Source organism: Trachypithecus francoisi, unplaced genomic scaffold (assembly GCF_009764315.1).
Source record: "Trachypithecus francoisi isolate TF-2019V2 unplaced genomic scaffold, Tfra_2.0 Lachesis_group5, whole genome shotgun sequence".
NCBI lineage: Eukaryota > Metazoa > Chordata > Mammalia > Primates > Cercopithecidae > Trachypithecus > Trachypithecus francoisi.
The window spans coordinates 111,484,199-111,508,680 of record NW_022681470.1 but is presented as its reverse complement, the minus strand read 5'-3'; the positions used below and the strand labels follow the sequence as shown (position 1 = coordinate 111,508,680).

Here is a 24,482-nt window from a genome sequence, read left to right as displayed (position 1 = left end):
CCTCCTGGGTTCAGGCAATTCTCCTGCCTCAGCCTCCGGAGTAGCTGCGATTACAGGTGTCTGCCACCATGACTGGCTACTTTTTTGTATTTTTAATAGTGACGGGGTTTCACTATGTTCACCAGGCTAATCTTGAACTCCTTACCTCGTGATCTGCCCGCCTTGGCCTCCCAAAGTGCTGGGATTACAGGCATGAGCCCCCGCACCCAGCCTATGATAAGTATCTTAATATATATGCCATTGTGTATATTCTTTATGTACAGAAACACTTCAGTAAACTAGACCCCTTAATTGGAATTTTTCTGCATTCTATGGCAGAGGTTCAACTCTGGCTGTACAATGGAATCAGCTGAGGAACTTTAATACTGATGACTGGGGCCCGCTATCAGGGATTCGTATAAATTGATCTAGATTGAGTGGGTTTCTGCAAAGGCCCAGGTTTCTTTTCATTTTGTTTTAAGTGCTCCCAGTTGATTGTAATGTGCAGTCAGGGCTGAGAACCACTGCTCTAGAGACAAATTTTATACCTACAAGTGCGCACAATCAGCCTTTTAAGGATTGTTTGAAAATCAGAACACAAAACTTTGAGAATGTAATTTGGGTTCAGTACAGTATGTATATTGCCCAGTCTTCTAGAATCTGTTACTGAAAGTGTGGTGCTCAGACCAACAGCATGAGTCTCAGCTGGAAGCTTATTAGAAATGCAGAATTGCAGGGCCTTACCCCAAACCCACTGAATGGAACAAGATATATGATTTGTACATATATTAAAGTTTGAGAAGCAGTACTTTAGATGTAGATATGAATGTTCTGTGTGATAAAAATTGATAATTAGAATCTTCTTCCATGTGCATAGGATTCTCAGATTTGTGCATTAGTCAGTGTCATTTACTGTAAAGCATTTTAAAAAATACTTTCAACAAGAAAAGTAGAACAAAAGAGTTCTTATGTAGTGAGCCTCAGGTGACCAGAAAATTACCAGAGGTCTCTGTCACCAAGACAGGGGAAAGAGTTACTATTTTGCCTATCCTACTTGGTTGGTTCTTGATTACTTTGCAATGCTTTTCTCTTTTCTTGCCTTCCAATTCTATCCTTGTCACCTGTCTTCATTATGAGATAGAAAATGTTACTTTTTTACAAGTACAGGTGCGGATATTGGAGACACTCTGCTAATAGGTGCCCCAGGATTTAGGAAATTTGGTAGTGGTAGGTTTAGAGCTTTCTGTGAGGGGATAGAAATGGGCAGAATTGAGGAATGGTTCCTAATTGCCTTTGTTTCTTAAGTGTAATATACTAACTTCATAAATCAATTTTCCTTATATAACAAGAATAAAATACCTATTAAAGTACACAGTGACAAATAATGTAGTATTAAGATTCATATGTATTAAAAGGAATGGTTCAGTATGAATGCTCAGAGACAAATAATGTATTAAGATTCATATGTATTAAAAGGAATGGTTCAGTATGAGTGTTCAGATAGTACTCTAAATTGCAGTGTATCAAATTAGGTTCAGGAATGATATTTTTACTTTTTTTTTTTGAGACAGTGTCTCCCTCTTGTCACCCAGACTGGAATGCAGTGGTACAATCTCAGCTCACTGCAACCTCCACCTTCAGGGTTTAAGTGATCCTCCTGCCTCAACTTCCCAAGTATCTGGGAAGCACGACTATAGGCGTGTGCCACACTGGGCAATTTTTGTATTTTTATTAGAGGCAGAGTTTCACTATGTCACCCAGGCTGGTCTTGAACTCCTGGACTCAAGCAGTCCACCTGCCTCAGCCTCCCAAAGTGCTAGAAATACAAGCACGAGTCACTGTGCACGGCCAGGAATGACTTTTTTTTTTTTTTTGAGACACAGTCTTGCACTGTCGTTCAGGCTGGAGTGCATGCACGTGGCACAATCTTGGCTCACTGGGCCCACTGAAACCTCTGCCTCCCAGGTTCAGGTGATTCTCCTGCCTCAGCCTCCCGAGTAGCTGGGACTACAAGCGCAAGCCACTACGCCTGGATAATTTTTGTATTTTTAGTAGAGATGGGGTTTCGCCATGTTGGCCAGGCTGGTCTTGAACTCCTGACCTCTGGCCGGGCGCGGTGGCTCAAGCCTGTAATCCCAGCACTTTGGGAGGCCGAGACGGGCCGATCACGAGGTCAGGAGATCGAGACTATCCTGGCTAATACGGTGAAACCCCATCTCTACTAAAAAAATACAAAAAACTAGCCGGGCGACGAGGCGGGCGCCTGTAGTCCAGCTACTCGGGAGGCTGAGACAGGAGAATGGCGTGAACCCGGGAGGCGGAGCTTGCAGTGAGCTGAGAGCCGGCCACTGCACTCCAGCCTGGCGGCAGAGCAAGACTCCGTCTCAAAAAAAAAATAAAAAAAAAAAAAAGAACTCCTGACCTCCTGCCTCGGCCTCCCCAAGTGCTAGGATTACAAGCATGAGCCACTGCACCTGGCCTGATACTTTTAATGTGTAAGTTTTTCATACCCAGAGGCACATGAAGAGATAAAAATAATGTTTAAATTTTTATGATAAAAGAATCTCAAATACATTCACTAAGCAACAATGTGGATATCAATTGAAAAATTGCAGTCAGATTATTTCTTAAATCCCACAGTTGTAAAATTTCTAAATTGGTATATGTGACTTAGAGGGATTTTTTTTCATCAAACACAACGATGCCAACGTCTCTAGAAAACTTTTCAAAGGTTCTTTTGTAATTTATAGATTTATCCTAGAAATAAGAGGTTTTTAGTGGAGACTTAACCTATGTCATCATTTGTCCTGACAAATTTCATTTGTGAAGTTTACTCTTTGCAGTGCTGTAACCTTACTGAAAGTTCATTCCACAAAAGGAATGGATTCATCTGCACTTTAAGGTTTAGTGATTGAAACTACTTTATATTTATAATGTATGAGTGCTTTTTTCGTTTAATATAGTGGTTTAAAAGTGTTTTGGACCTTCAGAGACACCCTCTCTTCTGTTTACTGCTCCTTAATTTTAGTAAAGTCTGAAGCCCTAATAAAAATTTTTTTTTAACATGGGGTATTGGCTCTCCCTCCTCAATTTTTTTTTAAAGCCAATTTTAAAGGGAGCGTTTCTAAGTACAGTAATTGGTTAAACATCTTTTTTCCTCCTGGGTTTCTTTTTAGGAACTACTGACAAAAACCTATAGTCGACTTTGGGATCTGACTTTATTATTCAGCAACTCAAAGATGAGTTCTAATTGGCAGACTTCTGGCACTGGCACTTGTCCTCCTGTTTCTATAGAAACTGGGTTGGAAGTCAGAGCTGCACAAAGGGAAAGGGTAAGTTTCTTTTAATTCCATATTTATAAACCCATATCTTATTAACTGTGACATGGTGTCAGTTTTCACATAAGAATATACATCCTCGAACTAGAACTCAAATATGTACTACTGATTTTCACTTGAGTGTAAACTGACATCAGGTCACTAAATGTAATAGGAGGGTTTAAATATGGATTTATTTTTCTTGTGACTGACTTCACATTTCTTGAAGCAGTGAACTCAATGTCATAATTCTCACTTTCAGCTATTTTTAATTTGGGGGTCATAAAATTGGTTTTTATTATCTTAGATCTTATTCTCTTGTACTTTTCTGGTAAATGAAAATTGGAAGGACATTTTGAAAGTCTGCATGAATTATAAATTTTGTTGTAGCGAAGTCTGATTCTTCTTTCCATTATAAAGTACTATACTACTGATCAGTTTTTTTAGTCTCTCTACTCTCTTAGCCAAGCAGGATGAGTTCGTCTGTTGGTGCACATACATTTGTTTTCATCCAGGCAGACACCCATTATTTGTAGAACCTAAGACACCTGCCAGTTGGTGAGTCATCTTATTGCTATGGCTTCAGAGAACTGCTGTATAGCTGGAGTATTTAGGCTTGAAATTGTTGAATTAGGTATGATAAGCGCATTCCTTTGATTTACAGGTTGCCATATATAAATAACTTATATTGAACTGTGACTAGTTTTGAGATAGTGGAAGGAAGGCAGTATTTGCTGTTGCTCTTTAAAAGTTGTCTCACTTGGCTGGGCACGGTGGCTCAAGCCTGTAATCCCAGCATTTTGGGAGGCCAAGACGGGCGGATCACGAGGTCAGGAGATCGAGACCATCCTGGCTAGCATGGTGAAACCCCGTCTCTACTAAAAAATACAAAAAAAACTAGCTGGGCGAGGTGGCGGGTGCCTGTAGTCCTGGCTACTCGGGAGGCTGAGGCAGGAGAATGGCGTAAACCCAGGAGACAGAGCTTGCACTCCGTCTCCGGCCACTGCACTCTAGCCTGGGCGACAGAGCAAGACTCCGTCTCAAAAAAAAAAAAAAAAAAAGTTGTCTCCCTTATTTCCTTGGTCCTGGCATACTGCCTTTAGGGGATGGACTTCTTTTTTTCCTGATAAAAGACGTAAGATTGGTTGACACAGGTCAAAGGGTGGAACACCTTGCCATTACATCTGCTCAATTTGTCACTTTAAAAAATAGTTTAGAAAGTAAAAGCTGGAAGCTTGTCAATAGGAAAAGTAAACTCATTTAAAAAATTTCTTTTCACAAGGCAAATAATGCCTTAAAGTGAATTATTTTTTTTTAATTTTAATTTAATTCTACTCTGATGAATTCTCATTAAAAGTATTGTATGTCTCCTTTGTTGGTTTCTGTTTTGCTCATTAGTGCTTGCACGAGGTAAAAATAGAAATGAATTTGTGGATTTTTTTTTTTATTTGGAAGGTGGCTAGAAAATACTTTAGTCTTTCGTTGTGTGCTATCAAGTATCCAGATGTAGTCCCCACTACTTAATAAGGAGTATAGTCCCCACTACTTAATAAGGAGTAGCCAACTCATCCAGGCTTTAAAACTTAAAGTCCTATGTCTCAAGAACTCCTTTGTTTCTGTCTAGACCCAGACAGTCACCCTAATCCTAGTTCATTCTCTGTATTCCTAAAAAGGCCTCACTAAGTTGTTATTGAGTATCATTTTGAATGGAAGGAGATTTCACAGTATATTAGCTTCTGGCGGAATGTATCAGGGATTAGGTTCTTTATTTTTATTTTTATTTGTTTATTTTTTTGGGGTTGGAGTCTCGCTCTGTCTCCCAGGCTGGAGTGCAGTGGTGCCATCTTGGCTCACTGCAACCTCCACCTCCCAGGTTCAAGCGATTCTCCTGTCTCAGCCTCCTGAGTAGCTGGGATTATGGGTGCCCACCACCATGCCTGACTAATTTTTGTATTTTTAATAGAGACAGGGCTTCATCATGTTGGCCAGGCTGGTTTCGAACTCCTGACCTCAAGTGATCCACCCGCCTCGGCCTCCCACCGAGGGGAGGAGCCACCATGCCCTGCCCCAGGTACTTTTTTCAAGAAATGACTTATTTGCCTCAGTGATCCTAAGTCATGCCAATTTAATTCTCACAGAAATAAAACATGGAGAATTTTAAATGGATTTTATAAGTTGCTTTCAAGCACTTTAGTTATTTTTTGTTTGTGTATATGTTGAGACCATAGATGACAAATGTGAGATAATTGAGTAGATATTTGTGGCAAATGAGTAGCCACATGAGGCAAATATGTAGATATAAAGCCTCATACAAGGTGGTTCTGGCTTAAGAGAAACACTCAAGGCTTTTAAAAAGTATTGGGCTTTGGGCCGGGTGTGATGGCTCATGCCTGTAATCCCAGCACTTTGGGAACCTGAATCGGGGATCACTTGAACTCAGGAGTTTAAGACCAACCTGGGCAATGTGGCAAAACTCCATCTCTAATAAAAATACAAAAGTTAGCTGGGTGTGGTGGTGTGCACCTGTAGTCCCAGCTACTCCGGAGGCTGAGGGAGGCTGGGGCAGGAGAGTTGCTTGAGCCTGGGAGACAGAGGTTACACTGAGCTGATATTGCACCACTGCACTAGAGCCCAGGCAACATGAGTGAAACCCTGTCTCAATAAAAAGTATTGGGCTTTGGTTTTATATGAGGTCTTCAGAGAAACCACCATCCAAGTTTTACACTATGTCTCTCTTAAAAACAATTAAAATAATAGTGTATGATTTTTTTCCTCACATGGAAAAAGCTGATTTTACAGTTAGACAAATATATTTACTAAATAAACATATTTTGCAAATAGGACATCACACATATACCTCAATTATTTGAAAAAATCACAAAAGTATCATTTCAGTACATTTAAGTATAATTATTGCTTTTAATAAAGTTAAACTCCTAGAGAATCATTAAAGAAGAAAAGCCAGGGGCCATGAGCTAATTAATCAGCACCAGTAATTAGGTTTTAAAATTGGCTTTGTTTTAAGCAAATAACTTGTTCTTAATTGCTTTTGTTCCTTATATATAAAATAGAAATAATAATAATTATTATCCATACTGTGTTACAGAATTAACGTGATGATAATGAGGTAATAGATGGGAAAGAACTCCAAATGGTTAACAGTACCATAAGGTAGAGTTTTAGTGTCAGTATTTTACAATGACATGTATGGAAAATTCCTTCTTTTATAATGATGGAAATATCCTAACAGTTTTAAACATAATCCAAGAAGTAGCAGAGAAGAAAGTATAGTGAAGTATACTGAACTTTTATGTTCAGATTACCATAGCTCTACTAGATATGTGTGTATATTTTAAGGCTTACAATTTGTAAACACTCCAACTATTAATAATAACATATTAAGGAATTACAAGTAGCCCTGTACATAGGCATTATTTTCTCTTTAATCAGGTTCACTGAGTATTGGGAGACCTAGGAAAGTTAATTATCTTAACAACTACATTATTATTGCATTGTAGCAGATGTATTTTGTGGTTTTAATTTTGATGGAGGTGGAGGATGAGGGGTGGTTCTTAGGTACTTTGCATCTTTGCATTCTCTATTTTTTTTTAAGACAAGGTCTCGTTCTGTTGCCCACGCTGGAGTTCAGTGGCATGATCATAGCTCACTGCAGCTTCCACCACCTGGGCTCGAGTGATCCTCCTGCCTCAGCCACCCAAGTAGCCTGGACTACAGGCGTATGCCACCATGTCCAGCTAATTTTTAACAATTTTTTTTGTAGAGATGGGGCTCACTGTGTTGCCCAAGCTGGTCTTAAACTCCTGATCACTCAAGTGATCCTCCCACCTCAGCCTCCCAAAGTGCCAGGATTACAGATGTGAGCCACCTGGCCTGCATTCTCCTTTTTGTTTCAATACAGACATTAAAATTTTAGGCCAATTTGAGTTAGATTTTTGTTAGAACTGCTTTCAATTGAATTAGCTTCATAATCTGTTGATACTGCCAAGAAGCCAGAGTAATGTAAAGGGGAAAGAGTAGGGTTTTGTGTTAGATTGTGTTTGGAATATTACTCCACTACTTGCTGGGTATTTAATTTCTTTGACCTTCAGGCTGGGCACAGTGGCTCATGCCTGTAATCCCAGCATTTGGAGAGGCCCAGGTGGGCAAATCAACTGAGGTCAGGAGTTCAAGACCAGCCTGGCCAACATGGCGAAACCACATCTCTACTAAAAGTACAAAAATTAGCTGGGCCTGGTGGTAGACGTCTGTAATCCCAGCTACTGGGGAGGCTGAGGCATGAAAATTGCTTGAACCCGGGAGGTGGAAGTTGCAGTGAGCCCAGATCATGTCATTGCACTCTAGCCTGGGTGACAAAAGTGAAACTCCATCTCAAAATAAATAAAACTGAATTATTTTTAAAAAATAATAATTTCTTTGACCTTCAGTTTCTTCATTTGTAGAATGGACATCATAGTATAGTATCTCTATCGGATTCTGAAGGTTATCATGAAGACTAAATAGGGTATTTGTCGGCTGGGTGCAGTGGCTCACACCTGTAATCCCCGCACTTTGGGAGGCTGAGGTGGGAGATTCACTTGAGTCTAGGAGTTCTAGACCAGCCTGGGCAACATGGCAAAACCCCATCTCTACCAAAAATACAAAATTTTGCCAGGTATGGTGCACGCCTGAGGTCCCAGCTACTTGGGAGGCTGAGGTGGGAGGATCACTGGAGCCCAGGAAGTAGAGGCTGCAGTGAGCTGTGATTGTGCCACTGCACGCCAACCTGGGTAACAGCAAGACCTGGTCTCAAATAAAAATTTTTTGAAAAATTTTTTTTAAAAAAAGATACGTGTCTACCTCAGTGACTGGTATGTTATTAGATGTTGAAGTAAAGTTATTCACCACTCTACCACCCCAAGCGCACTTATTCATATATAAGTTGTGTAATATTTGTTTCCTCTTTGTCTTATGGAATCTCTTCAGGGGGGAAGAAAAAATCAGCAACTATTATGCTTTTCTTGAAACTCCGTATATAGCTGGGATGATATTCCTGCATTATGGATTCCTAAAAGTGTTTTATATGGCATCTTAAAATATTGTCCACAAAAATGACAACATTGCAATAAATGAACAGGAATATCATAAGTTAATTGCTAATATGATGAACGCATTAGTTATAGAAGTCGTTAGCTTTCTGTAGTCTTGGGATTCAGGCTTTCTTAATTCCCACCACCCAGGTTTAGAGGGCCTATTACCGTTGAGTAGGATAAAGAACTTCTCTGTTGCATGAGATTCATAAAACCTAAGAATTCAATCTGGAGTTTTTTAGTTGGTCCTACTTAAAATGTACAGCTTGGTTAGATGGGAGGAAGGATCAGGTTGCTCTAGGTAGTTGAAGTCCCTTTTAAAAATAATTGCTACTCTAAAGAGAAGGAGGAATTAATGAAAGTGGTTCATAAAATCATTGATTTCTTTTATCTTTTGTTTTGACATGAAAGCAGAATGGACATTAGCACCTACTGTATATGAAGGGCATTTTGCCTGATACAACTATATTTCCTTTTTTTTTTTTTTGAGACGAAGTCTCACTCTGTTGCCCAGGCTGGAATGCAGTGGCATGATCTCACTGCCACCTCCGCCTCCCGGGATCAAGCAATTCCCCTGCCTCAGCCTCCTAAGTAGCTGGGACTACAGGCGTGCGACACTGCACCTGGCTAATTTTTGTATTTTTAGTAGAGACAGAATTTCACCATGTTGGTTAGGCTGGTCTTGAACTCCTGACCTCAAGTGATCCACCTGCCTTGGCTCTCAAAGTGCTAGGATTAAAGGTGTGATCAACCATGCCCGGCACAAGTATATTTTCATGGGTTTAGTCCTCACAGTACGTCTGTGAGGTAGGTTGGTGGTATTTTCATTTTACAGAGGAGGAAATTGGGTCTCAGAGAAGTTAATTTTAAAAGTAACTTTCATGAGGGCATATGGTAACAAGTGGCAGAGCTGATATTTATTATTAGTTAACTATTTTTGCTGTTTGTATGTGTAAGGGGGTGGTATTTTTTTCATATTTTCTTACATGTAAAATGTAAAAGTGTTAGACATCCACATCTAAATGTAAAAATGACATTTTTTAAAGTCAGAAAACCAGTTTTCTTTTTTCTTTTGCTTTAGAAAGCCATAAAAACCATATTTAAATAGGATCAACTACTGTTTTTTTTTTTTTTAACATAACTGAGATTTGAACCCAGATTAATTTGTTTCCAAAGCTTATGCTAGGCCTTGGAGAGTACAAAGATGAATGAAACCTCATTCATCTTGTTGATCTTGCAGACTAATGGAAAGGATTGACATGTGAGTTCATGTAGTAATCTGTTAAAAGTTAGATAGGATTCCAGATGAGAATGACTGCTGGGGAAGATTTTTCCAAAGGAGGTAGCCTTTGAGTGAGTCAGATAGTGAAAAGTGAAATGGTGCCTAGTAGAGAAAGGCGTACATAGGTAGTGACAGGGTATGGAGCTAAAACCAGTCTTCTAGAGTTTTTCTCTGTAAGGAATCAATAGACATTTTAAAGCAGAGAGGAATGAAAGAATAGAATAACGATGATGGTAATAGTTTAAGAAGCATTCTGGGCCAGGTGTGGTAGTTCATGCCTGTAATCCCACCACTTTGGGAGGCCGAGGCGGGTGGATCACTTGAGGTCAGGAGTTTGAGACCAGTATGGCCAAGATGGTGAAACCCTGTCTCTATTAAAAATAACAAAACTTAGCCGGGCATGGTGGCCAATGCCTGTGATCCCAGCTACTTGGGAGGCTGAGGCAAGAGAATAGCTTGAACCCTGGAGGTGGAGTTTGCAGTGAGCCGAGATCACACCACTGCATTCCAGCCTGGGCCACATAGTGAGACCCTGTCTCAAAAAAAAAAAAGCATTCTGAAGGAGATGCTAAGGGAGGTTGGTGGTTGGTGTTGCAGATGCAGGGAACTCGAGCTGGTTTTTTCCTCTTAAAGATCACTCAGGAGGAGGAAGAGGAGGAAAAAAAAAGCTTACTCCAAATAATGAAGGCTCTCTATTCACATGCAATTGCTTAGTCTAAGTGATATTATTAACATAATTATTCCATATATAAGAAACATCTTTTAATTTAAACATATTTCCCATTAAAACCACCTATTCAGCTTTCATGTAAATCTTGTAGATGTAAAGAGATGTTTCAATATTTAGTGTGAATATTTTGTTAATTAGATGTAGTGGAAAATGACACTTTGATGGGCAAAATTGCTGTTCAAATGATCTTGAAATGAAGTTTTTAAAGCAATTTTTATATACTGTTTATTATTTAGCAATACATACTTATCATAGAAATTTAAGAACTTAAGTAATACAAAGAAAGTAAGGATTACCTTTAATTAAGAACCTAAGTAATACAAGGAAAGTAAGGATTACCTTTAATCAATAAACAAAGATAAACTTTTGGAGGGAGTATATACCATTCTAGTCGCTAAGTAAGGTTTTAATATTCAGATTCTAGGGTTCTGATCAATCAAAGGCTATTTTTCGCACTTAGGTAAATTAAGAAAAAATGTTCTATCTTTACATATTTTAGTGACTGAATTACCATGGCGTAATTGAGAGTTTGGATTTATTATGGTACATTCCGATTTCTATTTAATATATAAGATACCTGATTAAAATTTCAGACTATTTGATTAAATACTAACAATACAGGCTGCTATTACTCTTGTCTTGCTACCAATTAGACATTTCTCAGAATGCTAAAGCAAGAAGGAACCTTAAAAACTTATCTGGTTGGCCGTGCCCAGTGACTCATGCCTGTAATCCCAGCACTTCGGAGGTCATGGCGGGCGGATCAGGAGGTCAGGAGATGGAGACCATCCTGGCTAACATGGTGAAACCCTGTCTCTACTAAAAATACAGAAAATTAGCTGGGTGTGATGGCATGTGCCTGTAGTCCCAGCTACTTGGAAGGCTGAGGCAGAATCGCTTGAATCTGCGATGTGGAGGTTGCAGTGAGCCGAGATTGCGCCACTGCACTCCAGCCTGGGTGACAGAGTGAGACGCCATCTCAAAAAATAAAATAAAATTCTTGTTTACCTTCTCATGTTACAAATGTAGATGCGTTTCTTTCAAGCTTTTGTTTCCAGTGACATACTAGTTTAGGTTTTCTTTCGTTAAGCTCTCACTTGATTGCAGTCTTCTTTCTTTCAGGTCAGACTGTTTTTCCATCTTTCGGCCAATGGTACAAAAAAAAAGGAAACTGAAGAGAGGAGATAGCATATGCCAGAGAAGTAGAAAGAGCCATTGTATGTCTGGGTATAATCATATAACCAGCCTGGAAGGAAGGAATGATTTCTGTTAGGGAAGGAATTTTGCCATTAGTAATTCTCAGCCATGAGTAGCTCCTCAAAGCAAGGAGCCTCCTGTATTGTGACCCATTCTAACTTAGTGAAGCTTCTTAGCTGTCCTGTTTTTCACTGATGAAGCTGAATGAGCTCCACCTGACTTAGGGACTTACCCCCATCTCCAATCTTACAGTGGAAGTTGGAGAAAATTAGGGACACATACCATTTTATTTTACCATGAATTTTATTAGAAGACCACTATTATGAAGAAAATAATCATAAATTACTATTTTCCAAAGAAAAAAAGAAGTGATAATATCAGTTTCCTTTTTTCCTTTACTAAACAAACACTTGAATACTTACTATATTCCTGTTAATATTGCTAGGTGTTGAGGATACAATAGTGAGCCAAAACAGATACGGTCCCTGCCCTCACAGAACTTCAGCGGTGAGATAGGTACCAACCACATAAATAATATGTAATAAGTGCTATGAAAGGAAGGTACAGGGGGCTATGAGAATATATGAGAAGAAACTGACTGCTTGATCATGCGGGTTAAACAATGGCTAGTTCCACCCTGAAATCTAAATGCTTTTTTTTTTTTTTTTGAGACAGAGCCTAGCTTTGTCACCCAGGTTGGAGTGGTATGTTGGCACGATCTCTGCTTACTGCAACCTCTGCCTCCTGGGTTCAAGTGATTCTCCTGCCTCAGTCTCCCAAGTAGCTGGGATTATAGGCGCCTGCCACCATGTCCGGCTAATTTTTTTGTGTTTAGTAGAAACGGCGTTTCGCCATGTTGGCCAGGGTGGTCTCGAACTCCTGACCTCCAGTGATCTGCCCACCTCGGCCTCCCAAACTGCTGGGATTATAAGCATGAGCCACTGCGCCTGGTCCTAAATGCTTTTTAAAAGCATAAGTTGGAGGGTCCTCAAAGTCTTTTGGCTAATGGCACATACTAAAACTTAAGTGAAACACTTTTTTTTTTTTAACTGAGTAGGTGATAGCAAAGAATATTTATGCTAAGGCACATCATTGAAAAGTCAACACTGAAAAAGGCAAATAATGTCCTTAGTATTACCATGATAATAATTTTGACCTCCTGGACATCCTAAAGGGTGTCAGGGATCTCTGGGGATCTGTTGACCTCACTTTGAGAAGTTCTTTTCTAAAGTATATTATGTATATTATATCTGATCACTTATTCAAGAAATTTCAGTGCTGTATGGCAACACAGGTCTGGGTTCCAGGGATATATCACTGAACAAAATAGATGAAAATATCTGCCCTCATGGAGCTTACATTGTGTCTTTGATTTTTCCCTTCTGTCTTAGATCATGATGCCTCACTGGATATGTAGAGTATACCCTCCCCCACCTTTTTCTTCTGGTCTGTCTGCTTGTCTCATGTCCTCTTTATTCTCTTATGGACAAAGAGGAGATGAGACAAGCAGACCAGAAAAAATTGACTTAATTTATTTTTGTTTTATAGCTCTGTGTTCCTGTTATTAATGTAAACAGTAAGTGAATAGAATGTTTTATAGCCTCTTTAAGTTCAACTAACTTTGAGTTGCTTTTTACTTACTGACTCCTGTTTGATCAGTGACCTCTATTAAATGTTTCTTGGAGTTACTAGAGTGAAAACAACTAGGACAAGTCTTTGTGTTATGTTGATTGTTATTGACCAATAGATCTCTAAGAAATAGGTGACTAGTCTCTGAACTCTTGTAGACATTTCTAGAAAGGAGGGAGTATGGAAGGTAGCAGTCCTTACCCTCCCAGTCCCTTGTCATTCTTGCCTTAGTCCTGCCAACACAGCAAATGTATTAGAGTGTATGTGTCTGTGTATGTATATGTGTATATATAAAACCTGTGAATTATAAAATAGTAGTCTCAGAAGTAACACCCTGGGGAAAGACTAGGAATTCTTGGACAAAAAGGTAGACAGTGCTACTAACATGTCATGTAGGCACAGCTAAAAATAGTAAAAATGGATTGAAGAGGAAAACTGTTTATAAGCCTTTTCTTTATTTCTTTTCTTTTCTTTTTTTTTTAATTTCTTACAGAGACTGGGTTTAAGTTACCCATGCTAGTCTCAAATTCCTGGCCTCAAGTCATCCTCGTGCCTTGGCCTCCCAGAGTGCTGGGATTACAGGTGTGAGCCATCATGCTGACCGAGCCTTTCATTTTATACACACACAAACACACATACACACACACACATACTCTTTCTCTCTCACTCACACACACACTCACTTTTTTTTGTTTTTTGAGATGGAGCCTCGCTCTGTCACCCAGGCTGGAGTGCAGTTGTGCAATCTCGGTTCACTACAACCTCCGACTCCTAGGTTCAAGTGTCTCTTGCCTCAGCCTCCTGAGTTGCTGGGATTATAGGTGCCCACCACCACACCTGGCTAATTTGTTTGTATTTTTAGTAGAGATGGGGTTTTGCCATGCTGGCCAGGTTGGTCTCAAACTCCTGATCTCAGGTGATCCGTCTGCCTCGGCCTTCTAAAGTGCTGGGATTTCACTCAGTCTTAGAATGCTGTTTCTGAAACATTAAGTATTAAAATATAGTCATGTGGCACATAACAGGACAAACCTCATGAGGTTATGATATGCATTTTTACTGTATCCTGTGTTTAGATACATGAGTACTTTGTTTAGATTCACAAGTATCTTTCAATGTTTAGATACAGTTGCCTACAGTACTCAGCACGGTAACATGCTGTATAGATTTGTGGCCTAGGAGCAATAGGCTCTACCATATAGCCTAGGTGTGTGTAGGTATACTGTTCATCTGACAACAAAATATCTAACAACACATTTCTCAGAATGTATCCCTGTTAAGTAACTCATGACTATATTTAATATATTTTCTTACCAGGGCAGGGAAATGTTTAGCATGTTTTAGAATTATTTCTATGTATTTCCATGCAAAATTACGTGAAATAAAACCTAGATGAAATAATTGTTGTAAATCTGTTTCTCCCAGTCATATTTGATCATTGAGATATTTGTATTTTTTAAATTCTAAATTAAGATCCAATTGCCATTCAATAGGATAATAGTATACAGTCGAGTATTTAGTTTTAGGATGGTATTTATACTAGCAAATAGGAGGTAAAATGTAGGATGCAGAAATACACATATGACTGATTATTTTATGAAAGTATAGTTGTTATAATCAAGCTTATATTTAAGTGGCTACTAGGTAAGTTAAATTTTGAGCTTCATTGGTATTGGAACATCTACTTTATTTGGTTGGAATAACTAGCCTTTCTCTACTGTTGAAAGTAAAAGGATTGGCCAGGCACAGTGACTTATGCCTGTAATCCCAGCACTTTGGAAAGCCAAGGCAGGCAGATTGCTTGAGCCCAAGGTTTCATGGCCAGACTGGGCAATGTGGTGAGACCCTATCTCTACAAAAAAGAAGTAATAAATTAGCTGGGTGTTGGCTAGGTGTGATGGCTCATGCCTATAATCTTAGCACTTTGGGAGGCCTAGGTAGAAGGATCACTTGAGCTTAGGAGTTCAAGACCAGCCTGGGCAACATAGTCAGACCTTGACCCTATTCTATCAAAAAGTAAAATTAAATTTAGAAAAGTATTGGAAAAGAATAAAGAAAAAGTTAAAGAAATAAAAAGTCAGGTGTCATGGCACATATCTGTAGTCCCAGCTACTCAGGAGGCTGAGTTGGGAGAATCACTTGAGCCCAGAAGGTTGAGGCTACAGTGAGCTGTGATTGTGCCACTGCCCTCCAGCCTGGGCAACAGAGGGAGAGCCTGCTCAAAAATTTAAAACCGATAGATAGATAGATAGATAGATAGATAGATAGATAGACAGACAGGGAGAGAGAATGAGTGTCTGATTTTATTAGATTTCTGTATTTTTTTTTTATAACAGTATGAAAAATCTGTTCAGATGCACTTCTGACCCTAAACAGTTTAATGCTTCTAAGTAAATTTTTTTTTCTTTTTTTTTTTTTTTTGAGAGGAGTCTCGCTCTGTCGCCCAGGCTAGAGTGCAGTGGCGCGATCTCCACTCACTCCCAGCTCCGCCTCCTGGATTCACACCATTCTCCTGTCTCAGCCTCCCGAGTAGCTGGGACCACAGGCATCCGCCGCCACGCCTGGCTAATTTTTTGTATTTTTAGTAGAGACGGGGGGTTTCACCGTGTTAGCCAGAATGGTCTCGATATCCTGACCTCGTGATCCGCCCACCTCAGCCTCCCAAAGTGCTGGGATTACAGGCGTGAGCCACCATGCCCAGCCAAGTAAATTTTTTTAAAGGAAATTATTGTTGATAGTTCAGAAGCCACTGTATTCTCACCATTTTAAATGGAAGCACACATATAAGTTGACATTGAAAAGACTAGATTCCTTTGTGGTTATAGCATAAGCATTGTGAATGTCAGAAAAAGACAAGATTACATACCAGTGATAATCTAGGATAATGTGCATGTATCTGAATGTTCACTCTATGCCTGGTATTACTGTTTGTAGCTGGCACTCTGAGGAATAAACTGGCAGCTGATGTAGAATTATTAAGCTGAAGACCTCTGTAAGCACTTCCTCAGTGTCTACAGGCTACCTGCATCAGATTTACCTGAGATGCATGTTAATAATGCAGATTCATTGGATTCTGTCAAGCAGAACTTCATCCTGGGTGGCCTTCAGTTGATTCTTATGCACAGTAAAATTATTATTTAACAATAATAATTATTGTATTTGAAGTTATTAATCCAGACTCTTATATCTATGGCTATAGGACTTGTTTTAGGCAGAAATGTCTAATAATGTTTCCTGTGATAATTTAAAACAAATAGGAAGATTGGGCTGAGCTTCCTTAAACACTTGTGCAAACCAGTTTTTTTACAGTCAGTAAAAAAGGAATAAGAATAATCATTCAAGTTAGATATTTTTTTTTTTTTTTTTTTTTTTTTTGAGACGGAGTCTTGCTCTGTCTCCTGGGCTGGAGTGCAGTGGCCGGATCTCAGCTCACTGCAAGCTCCGCCTCCCGGGTTTTACACCATTCTCCTGCCTCAGCCTCCCGAGTAGCTGGGACTACAGGCGCCCGCCACCTCGCCCGGCTAGTTTTTTTTTTTTGTATTTTTTAGTAGAGACGGGGTTTCACCATGTTAGCCAGGATGGTCTTGATCTCCTGACCTCGTGATCCGCCCGTCTCGGCCTCCCAAAGTGCTGGGATTACAGGCTTGAGCCACCGCGCCCGGCCGATATTTAATATAGGATTCTGAATTCATTTTTTAAGTGTTAATACTTTAAAACTATTCCACATCATTTTATGTGTTAGGTCATACATGTTTCAAAAGTAATTTAGCATCCTGTCTAAAAAGTATTCATACCTTCAGACATCTCAGAACTTGATTGTTAAGCCAAGTTATGAATCATTTTTATTAAGATTACTGTGTAAGTTTACTATTGGTCATCTTATTAAAACTTAACATGGCCAGGTGCAGTGGCTCACACCTGTAATCTCAGCACTTTGGGAGGCTGAGGTGGGCAGATTGCTTGAGCTCAGTAGTTCGACACCAGCGTGGGCAACATGGTGAAATCCCATCTCTACTAAAAATAGAAAAAATTAGCTGAGCATGGTGGGACACACCTGTAGTCCCAGCTACTCTGGAGACTGAGGTGGGAGAATCACTTGAACCTGCAGGTTGCAGTGAGCCAAGATCATGCCACTGCACTCCAGCCTGGGTGACAGAGGGAGAGTCCATCTCAAAACAAAAAACAAACAAAAAACTTAAAGTCCTTAATTTCAAAGTTTCTTGGTGTTAGTTCTTTTTTTTTTTTTTTTTAATTATACTTTAAGTTCTAGGGTACATGTTCATAACGTGCAGATTTGTTACATATGTATACTTGTGCCATGTTGGTGTGCTGCACCCATCAACTCGTCAGCACCCATCGACTCGTCATTTACATCAGGTATAACTCCCAGTGCAATCCCTCCCCTCTCCCCCCTCCCTGTGATAGGCCCCGGTGTGTGATGTTCCCCTTCCCGAGTCCAAGTGATCTCACTGTTCAGTTCCCACCTATGAGTGAGAACATGCGGTGTTTGGTGTTAGTTCTAATAAGTGGTTGAAAATTCTGCAGGTGACTGGTCAGAGTTGAATCAGAACTCCTGTGGTTGGGTTGTAGCATAGTGGCAGATTTCCAGGGTGTGCAGAGACAATTTTTCTCTCATCCCTGGGTCCACTGCAGCCACCAGCTGGCTATTGGCAATCTTGTTCTTTTACTTTGGGTGTATTGTGCAAATATTTTCTATATGTGGCATGATCCGAAAAATCTTGGGAAACTTGGCTTAGCAAATTTAAATTTCAGGGCCTTTTTAGATGGGAACTCAGTAAAGTTTCCTTGATAGAAATTTGCAATAAGATTTACTAGGAATGCGTCAAGTATTGGCTGTGTGCTGTAAGTTTTATTAAAAGGATCGTGGTGTCTATTAGGATTTGGAAGCTGGATTCTTTGGCCTTGCAAAGTGTGTTACATAAGGGAAGAACTCTTCCTCCTCTTATTAAACCACAATAGAGAGCTATTTGGAATTTATTTTTGATGCTTTGTAGGTATTCATCAATCTTAGGAAAACTGAATCAAGGTAAAAATCTGTAAGGCTTTGTAGTTTATGGGGAAAATAATCACTAGATACATAAAATATTTACTTTTTTTAGCCTTTTTTTTCCCCCACAGAATGTATAGAGGACAGGGCTTTGCTCTGCCTTCTCACTTTCTCCCCACTCACCCGCAACCTCCAGAGTGTGCAAGTAAAATTTTAGGCCATAGAGAAATTCTCCATTGACTGATAAAACTGATAAAGGTGACTGATAAAACTCTAGAGGTCAGGACTGGTAATAGTGGAGTGAGGAACAGATGGAATTTTTGTTTAATACTGTATCTGAAATTGAGGATGGGATAGATAGGAAATGACCTATCATTTCATGAGATGACTTTTCTGTGATAGTGGGACAGATACGAGCTTAGATGGATGAATATATATTTTAGCACTTAACTTTTTCCATAAAACACAAATAGTGCAAAATTACCAGTCTCACTCCATGGTATTTCTGATGAGATCAGTAAATAATAGAGACATAAACTTCTTTAGGAGCTAGTTGACTTTAACGTATGCTGCAGTACAATTGACTTACAACTATTTGGCATTAGAAATGATTTTTCTAGGGCCTGGTGGAGGGAGAAACAAGCGTGAAATACCTGCTTGACTTAAACTTCAACATATTTTCAAGTCATTTTATTGTCCCACAGCTCAGAATGTCTTCAATTAAAGGTAAGAAAATAAGGTGATGGGCTACAGTGACTTAATCAGGTGTTCAGTTAATGAAGTAGAAGAATGCAGATTCTAATAATTCACAGTTGTAGAGGTTCTAGGCTGTTCTTAATATGAAGTCCCGGCAGTGTATGTGGCCGAGTGAATACTGTGTCACGACCTGGTGAGTGATGTGAGGACTGTGAGTAACTTTTATCTTCTGTGTGTCCCACATAGCATTTAACAGAGTACTCTGCTAGTGATTTGCTTGACAGTTATTGAATGAATGCTAAGTTTCAAATATTCATTTGATAGTTACTTGATTACCAGGTAATCAAATAATTACTTACAGTGTTTTAGGGAGTTTTCAGAAGATATTTGTGATTAATTTAAATGATCATATATGTATGTTAGCATAGTGTATGCATTTGTCAGTTGGGAAAGGGGGGAATATGGAGAAGTGGGAAACTGTATTCAGTTTTATTTTATAGGCAACTAATGTAGTCCCTTGGTTTTATTTTAAAATGAAACTGAGCCTTGAGCATTTTGAGCTTTCATGTCAAATGCCTTGAATGGAAGAGTAGGAATTTCATGTAAGTAGCTTACATCTGCCCTGTATGTTGGAGAATGTGATTAGATATACTTGCTTTTCTGCCCAAGGCACTATTTTTGTATTTATATTGCTTTTTGCAGGTTTACTTTTGTTAATAGGAGTCTGTGAGAAATAAGGCTTAAAATATCAATACTTCTCATTTTTCCACAGCCTTCCAAGGCTTCCATCTTTGTGCTAGTGTGTAGTTCTGGGTGCCATCTAACCCCAAAAGCAGCAGTTGGGTTTGGATGAGCTGTGTGACATTTGGCCTACAGTTAGGTCTACTAACTACCCTGGGTCAGGGAACCTAGAACAATCCTAAAACTCACCTACTCTAATGCAGGCCATATTTTTTAATTAAAATTGAAATTGTCACTGAGTATTGGAAAGGAATAAGAAGGGACTTTGGGGTATAGTGGGTGGGCAGGGTGTTGTCTTACAAAGGAGATGTGGGGACTGGTAAGTTTTAACTTTCATCCTTTCAATCTCTCAGTTTCAGTAAAGATAAAGAATTTTGTTGCTACCATTATTTCTTAAAATCATGAAAGAAATGTAAGAAATCGAGGTGTATAATTTTCTTGCCCATATTCCCTATATTTAAAAAAAACAAGAATAGTATATATGGTTCTATGAATTTCTTGTGCTATTTTTGCTTTCCTTGAATTATTAAAATATGTTGCATAGAACTAATATTGTTTTCTTTTTTATTTTCATACAGGAAGGAGAGAAATATTGTTCATGTAATGTGTTACCTTTTTTGTCTGTGTGATCTACAAGAGCATGGCTGAAATGTTACCATTTTAAAGTAGTGTTTTGACTGAAGATTATTATGAGAAGTTTTACTTTTGTTAGATTCCTAATTTAAAATGCCTATACTCTTTTATAGGAGTTTCAACTTTTGCAATTTGGTAATAACAGATTTAGGTAAGTAAAAAATGAGAATCTCATACAGTTCTGAAGATCTAAGTTTGGTTGAGAATTTAATGTTTCATCACCAGTAAACCTTTTGATTCAGTTAAGGACTCAGTTCTGCCTACATCTGTAAGAACTGAGTTGATCTGTACATCAACATTTCTAATGTTTCTTTGGTAGTTGCTGCTGGAGTCAGAAGTTAGGAACAAATCTAATGGCCTTTGTAATGTCCTCTGTCATTTCACCGAGGAATGACTTAGAGGAACAAAGCTTTCCTGTAATTTCTTTCTTAAACAGATGGTTAAGGGCACAGCATTGCAGTTAGAATCTTGTTTAAGATACTAGGAGCACGTCCTGGACTAATAATTTCTACATAAGCTTTAGCAATAACCTTATAACTTGCTTTGACTTTTTTGTAGAGCTTACAGAATGTATGGCTGCCTAAGTAATACTCTCTGAATTAATGGGTAAAAAAAGATATTATGAGTTTTTTATCCTTACGTATGGTGCTAGGATATACTGGATTTGGGCTAACAAAAGCTTGTTAACTTTTTTTTGTCTCATTGACAAAAGTATTTTATATCTCATATTTTACATTACATAGGTGTGTGTGTGTATGAAATCAAAGTTTGAAAATAAAGTGATATATTCTATTTTTTAATCTGCTCTGTGGTGGTCTGTTTTCATAAAAACAATGAGATCATTACCCAACAAATTTACTTCAGAACTCACATGTATACCTGTAGCTTTTTCTTTTCAGGTAATGGTCTTCAGAAAACTTGCCTTGTCTTCTCGAGTATTGAACTATTTAAACATTTTATTTTAAGAAGTATACAGAGACATATAGGACATTAAACATGTTATAGTTTTGTCGCTTGTCTTTTTCATTTGAGTAAGATATTCTATGCCCTTGTATTTGTCACTTGCTTGTACTTTTGGCCCAATAGGCTTGAAAAGTTCCAAGACAATACTGGGACAGCCAGTGAAGAAGGAGCAAGATTGAAAAAATGCATCAGCAAACTGTGTTTGAGCTCTGTTTTCTGTATCTCACTGTCCTGGGTACTAGCCATAGAGTAGTTGTGCAAGGTACTTCTGGTACTTGGCCTCTTTTTACTAGTCCCTATATAACAATTCTGGGCTTTACTTTATAATTCTAGCCTGCTTTCCAGGTATGAAACGTAGGCTAAGTGTTAGATAGCATGGGAAGGGGTGTGTTCATAAATGCAAATAAGAGAGTTGGTTGCATATTTATATAAATTTTTTCTTTAGAATAAGTATACCTTAATTGAACCTCAGATAGTGGCATAGTTTTTTGTTCCCGGTACTAATTTTTTTTTTTCAGACAGGGTCTCACTCTATCACCCAGGCTGGAGTGCAGTGGCATGATCAAGGCTCACTGCACTCATTCCTGGGCTCAAGCAATCCTCCTACCTCAGCCTCCTGTGTAGCTGGGACTACAGGTATGCACCACCACATCTGGCTGATTTTAAAAATTTTTTTTGTAGAGATGGTGCCTCACTATCTTGTCCAGGCTGGTCTGGAACTCTTGGACTCACAATCCTCCCACCTTGGCCTCCCTAAGTGCTGAGATTATAGGCATAAGCCACTATGCCAGGCCCTCTCAGTAACAATTCTTGTTATCCTTAGTTTATACTCTCCTTCTTTTAATATTTACTTTTTCTGAATCTTTTTTTTTTTTTGAGATGAAATCTCGCTCTGTTGCCCAGGCTGGAGTGAAGTGGTGCAAAGTGAAGTCGGCTCACAGCAACCTCCATCCCCCGGGTTCAAGCAATTCTCCTGCCTCAGCCTCCCGAGTTAGCTGGGATTATAGGTGCCTGCCACTACATTTGGCTAATTTTTGTATTTTTAGTAGAGACGGGGTTTCTCCATGATGGCCAGGCTGGTCTCGAACTCCTGACCTCAGGTGATCCACCCACTTCGACCTCCCAAAGTGCTGGGATTACAGGCGTGAGCCACTGTGCCTGGCCCCTTTCTGAGTCTTAAGAGGTATAAACTTAACATCATTTTGAAACTTAATTTTTAAAAAATGATAGTGGGACAAGATCAACTCCCTTCTGTCTTACTTCAGGACTAAAAGAAGCAAAAGTAAGTTTTAGGCTAAGTTCCTTTTTGTGGATGATTAGAAATGTCATAGTAATTTGTACATTGAAACACATTGAGAACTTGTGGTGTGTGAGAAACTGAAATTTAGGTCTGTTCCCTAGAAATATTTCTGTGTGAGTATTCAAGTTTGTAGTAGTATTAGATTAAATGTTCAGCAAGCATAAAATGTCCAGTTAGGTAAAAGGTGAATGTAAAACTACAATTTGAATCTTAAACTTAACTTATATATGAGAACTCCCCAAATGTTTACTGTACTTGTATATAATAATTTCCAATGGCCCCCAATAGCCTCTCCATAGAGATCTGGCCTTTAGGGCAAGTATCCTCCCATCCTTGGTACCCACAATTTGAAGGGCCTCTTTTCAAAGAGAGATACTTAAAGAACAGATAACAAGCAATCCTGGACATCCATATGGCACATCAGAAGAACAAAAGTGTCAGGCCTATACCTTTCAAGCTCTATAAAAGTGACTCATGTTTAGATACAGGATGCTAGTCATTCATTGATTTTTGTTTGTTTGTTTCGTTTTTTCTTTTATAGAGACAAGGTCTCTGTTGCCCAGACTGGTCTCGAACCCCTCAGCTCAAGTGAGAACCCCCACCTTGGCCTCCCAGAGTACTAGAATTACAGGCGTCAGCAATTGCTCCCAGCCTTTTTCTTTTCTTTTCTTTTCTTTTTTTTTTTTTTTTAAAGCATCATGGGTCTTTGAAGCTCTGAAAAAACTCTGGATTGTCTCCCCCAGACAAATAGACATAGATCCAGGGTCTGCCCTACAACTCCCAAGAATATAAGAATCTGCTTAAGGCACATCTTAAGAGAATACAAGAATCTGAGCCTTCAGATTTTCCTGCATTGGTGATGGAGTGAGTAGATACAGGAAAAGCAGAAATAATCTGTTTCTTTTAACCTGATACTGTCATTACATGTTACCATTAATCCTGGATCAGTGTTTCCTTTTATTGCTATTGAAATTTGTTCAGAATGTGGTGAAAGGTGTTACCTGCTATAGGTGGTCCAGAAAGGACAGCCATCCCAGCAAAGAAGCTGGCAAGTCCCAAAAACCTGTTTACTGTAGAATTCCTACACAGATCAACCTGTAGGAGTTAGAATTCAGTGTTAGCCACATTAAGGGTGAAATTCTATAGAGACCTATGCCTAAAAGGGACAAATACTATTTATGTCATCTCAAGCTACGAACAGTGTGACTTCTGGGGTGAGTTGGTTGGCTTTTTGCCCCCAATATTGTGAAAGAGCTGAGGACTAATAGTGAACAGTAACTGCTAGGCAGGCAGTGTTTTCAGTTTATTAGTAAGAATACAAGTTTTTATTTTCATTTTAATTTTGTAGGTGGTTCATGGGTACTTTTTCTTCCCCAAACCTTGCTGCTTTTCTCTATTAGGAAATGATATTTACGATATGAATTGATAGTGATATTCTTTTTTTTTTTTTGAGACAAGGTCTCACTCTGTCACCCAGAGTGGAGTGCAGTTGTGTGATCTTGGCTCACTGCAACCTTCACCTCCCAGGTTCAAGCGATCCTCCCACCTCAAGGGAGCTACTTCCAAGTAGCTGGGACCACAGGTGCGTGCCGCCACACCTGGCTAATTTTTTTATTTTTCGTAGAGATGGGGTTTCACCATGTTGCCCAGGCTGGTCTCCAACTCCTGAGCTCCAGCGATCCACCCACCTCTGCCTCCCAAAGTGCTGAGATTACGGATGTGAGCCACCACGCCTGGCCAGATGGTGATATTCTTGAATCCCCTAAGGCTAGGTATCAGCCATTGGTTTGTAAGTAATCAGATATCACAAGGAGTTAATTTCAGCTTTAGGAAGCTTGATTTTTGCCTGAGCTTCATATAATATCCTGTAGCACTTATGCTAATATTGATAGAACAGAAGTTTTCTAGGAAGTCTGTTCCAGC

The 24,482-nt window shown here is 39.2% G+C and overlaps 1 protein-coding gene across 4 annotated transcripts in view; it reads right to left on the bottom strand.

Moving 5' to 3' along the window:
* Positions 1 to 10,595: 10,595 nt before the first annotated feature.
* Positions 10,596 to 24,482, bottom strand: part of SLC16A4 (solute carrier family 16 member 4) — a 30,077-nt gene continuing 16,190 nt past the window's right edge. For 2 of the 4 annotated variants that reach the window (XM_033199826.1, XM_033199824.1), the window contains 2 exons: positions 23,561 to 23,654; positions 10,596 to 11,641 (listed from right to left, as the gene is read on the bottom strand). In XM_033199826.1, the coding sequence (XP_033055717.1) occupies positions 11,514 to 11,641; positions 23,561 to 23,654 (222 nt within the window). In that variant the 3' untranslated portion in view covers positions 10,596 to 11,513. Of the gene's footprint in view, positions 11,662 to 14,078; positions 14,200 to 23,560; positions 23,655 to 24,482 lie in introns of those variants that run through there. The other 2 variants (XM_033199823.1, XM_033199825.1) reach the window with 2 other exon arrangements.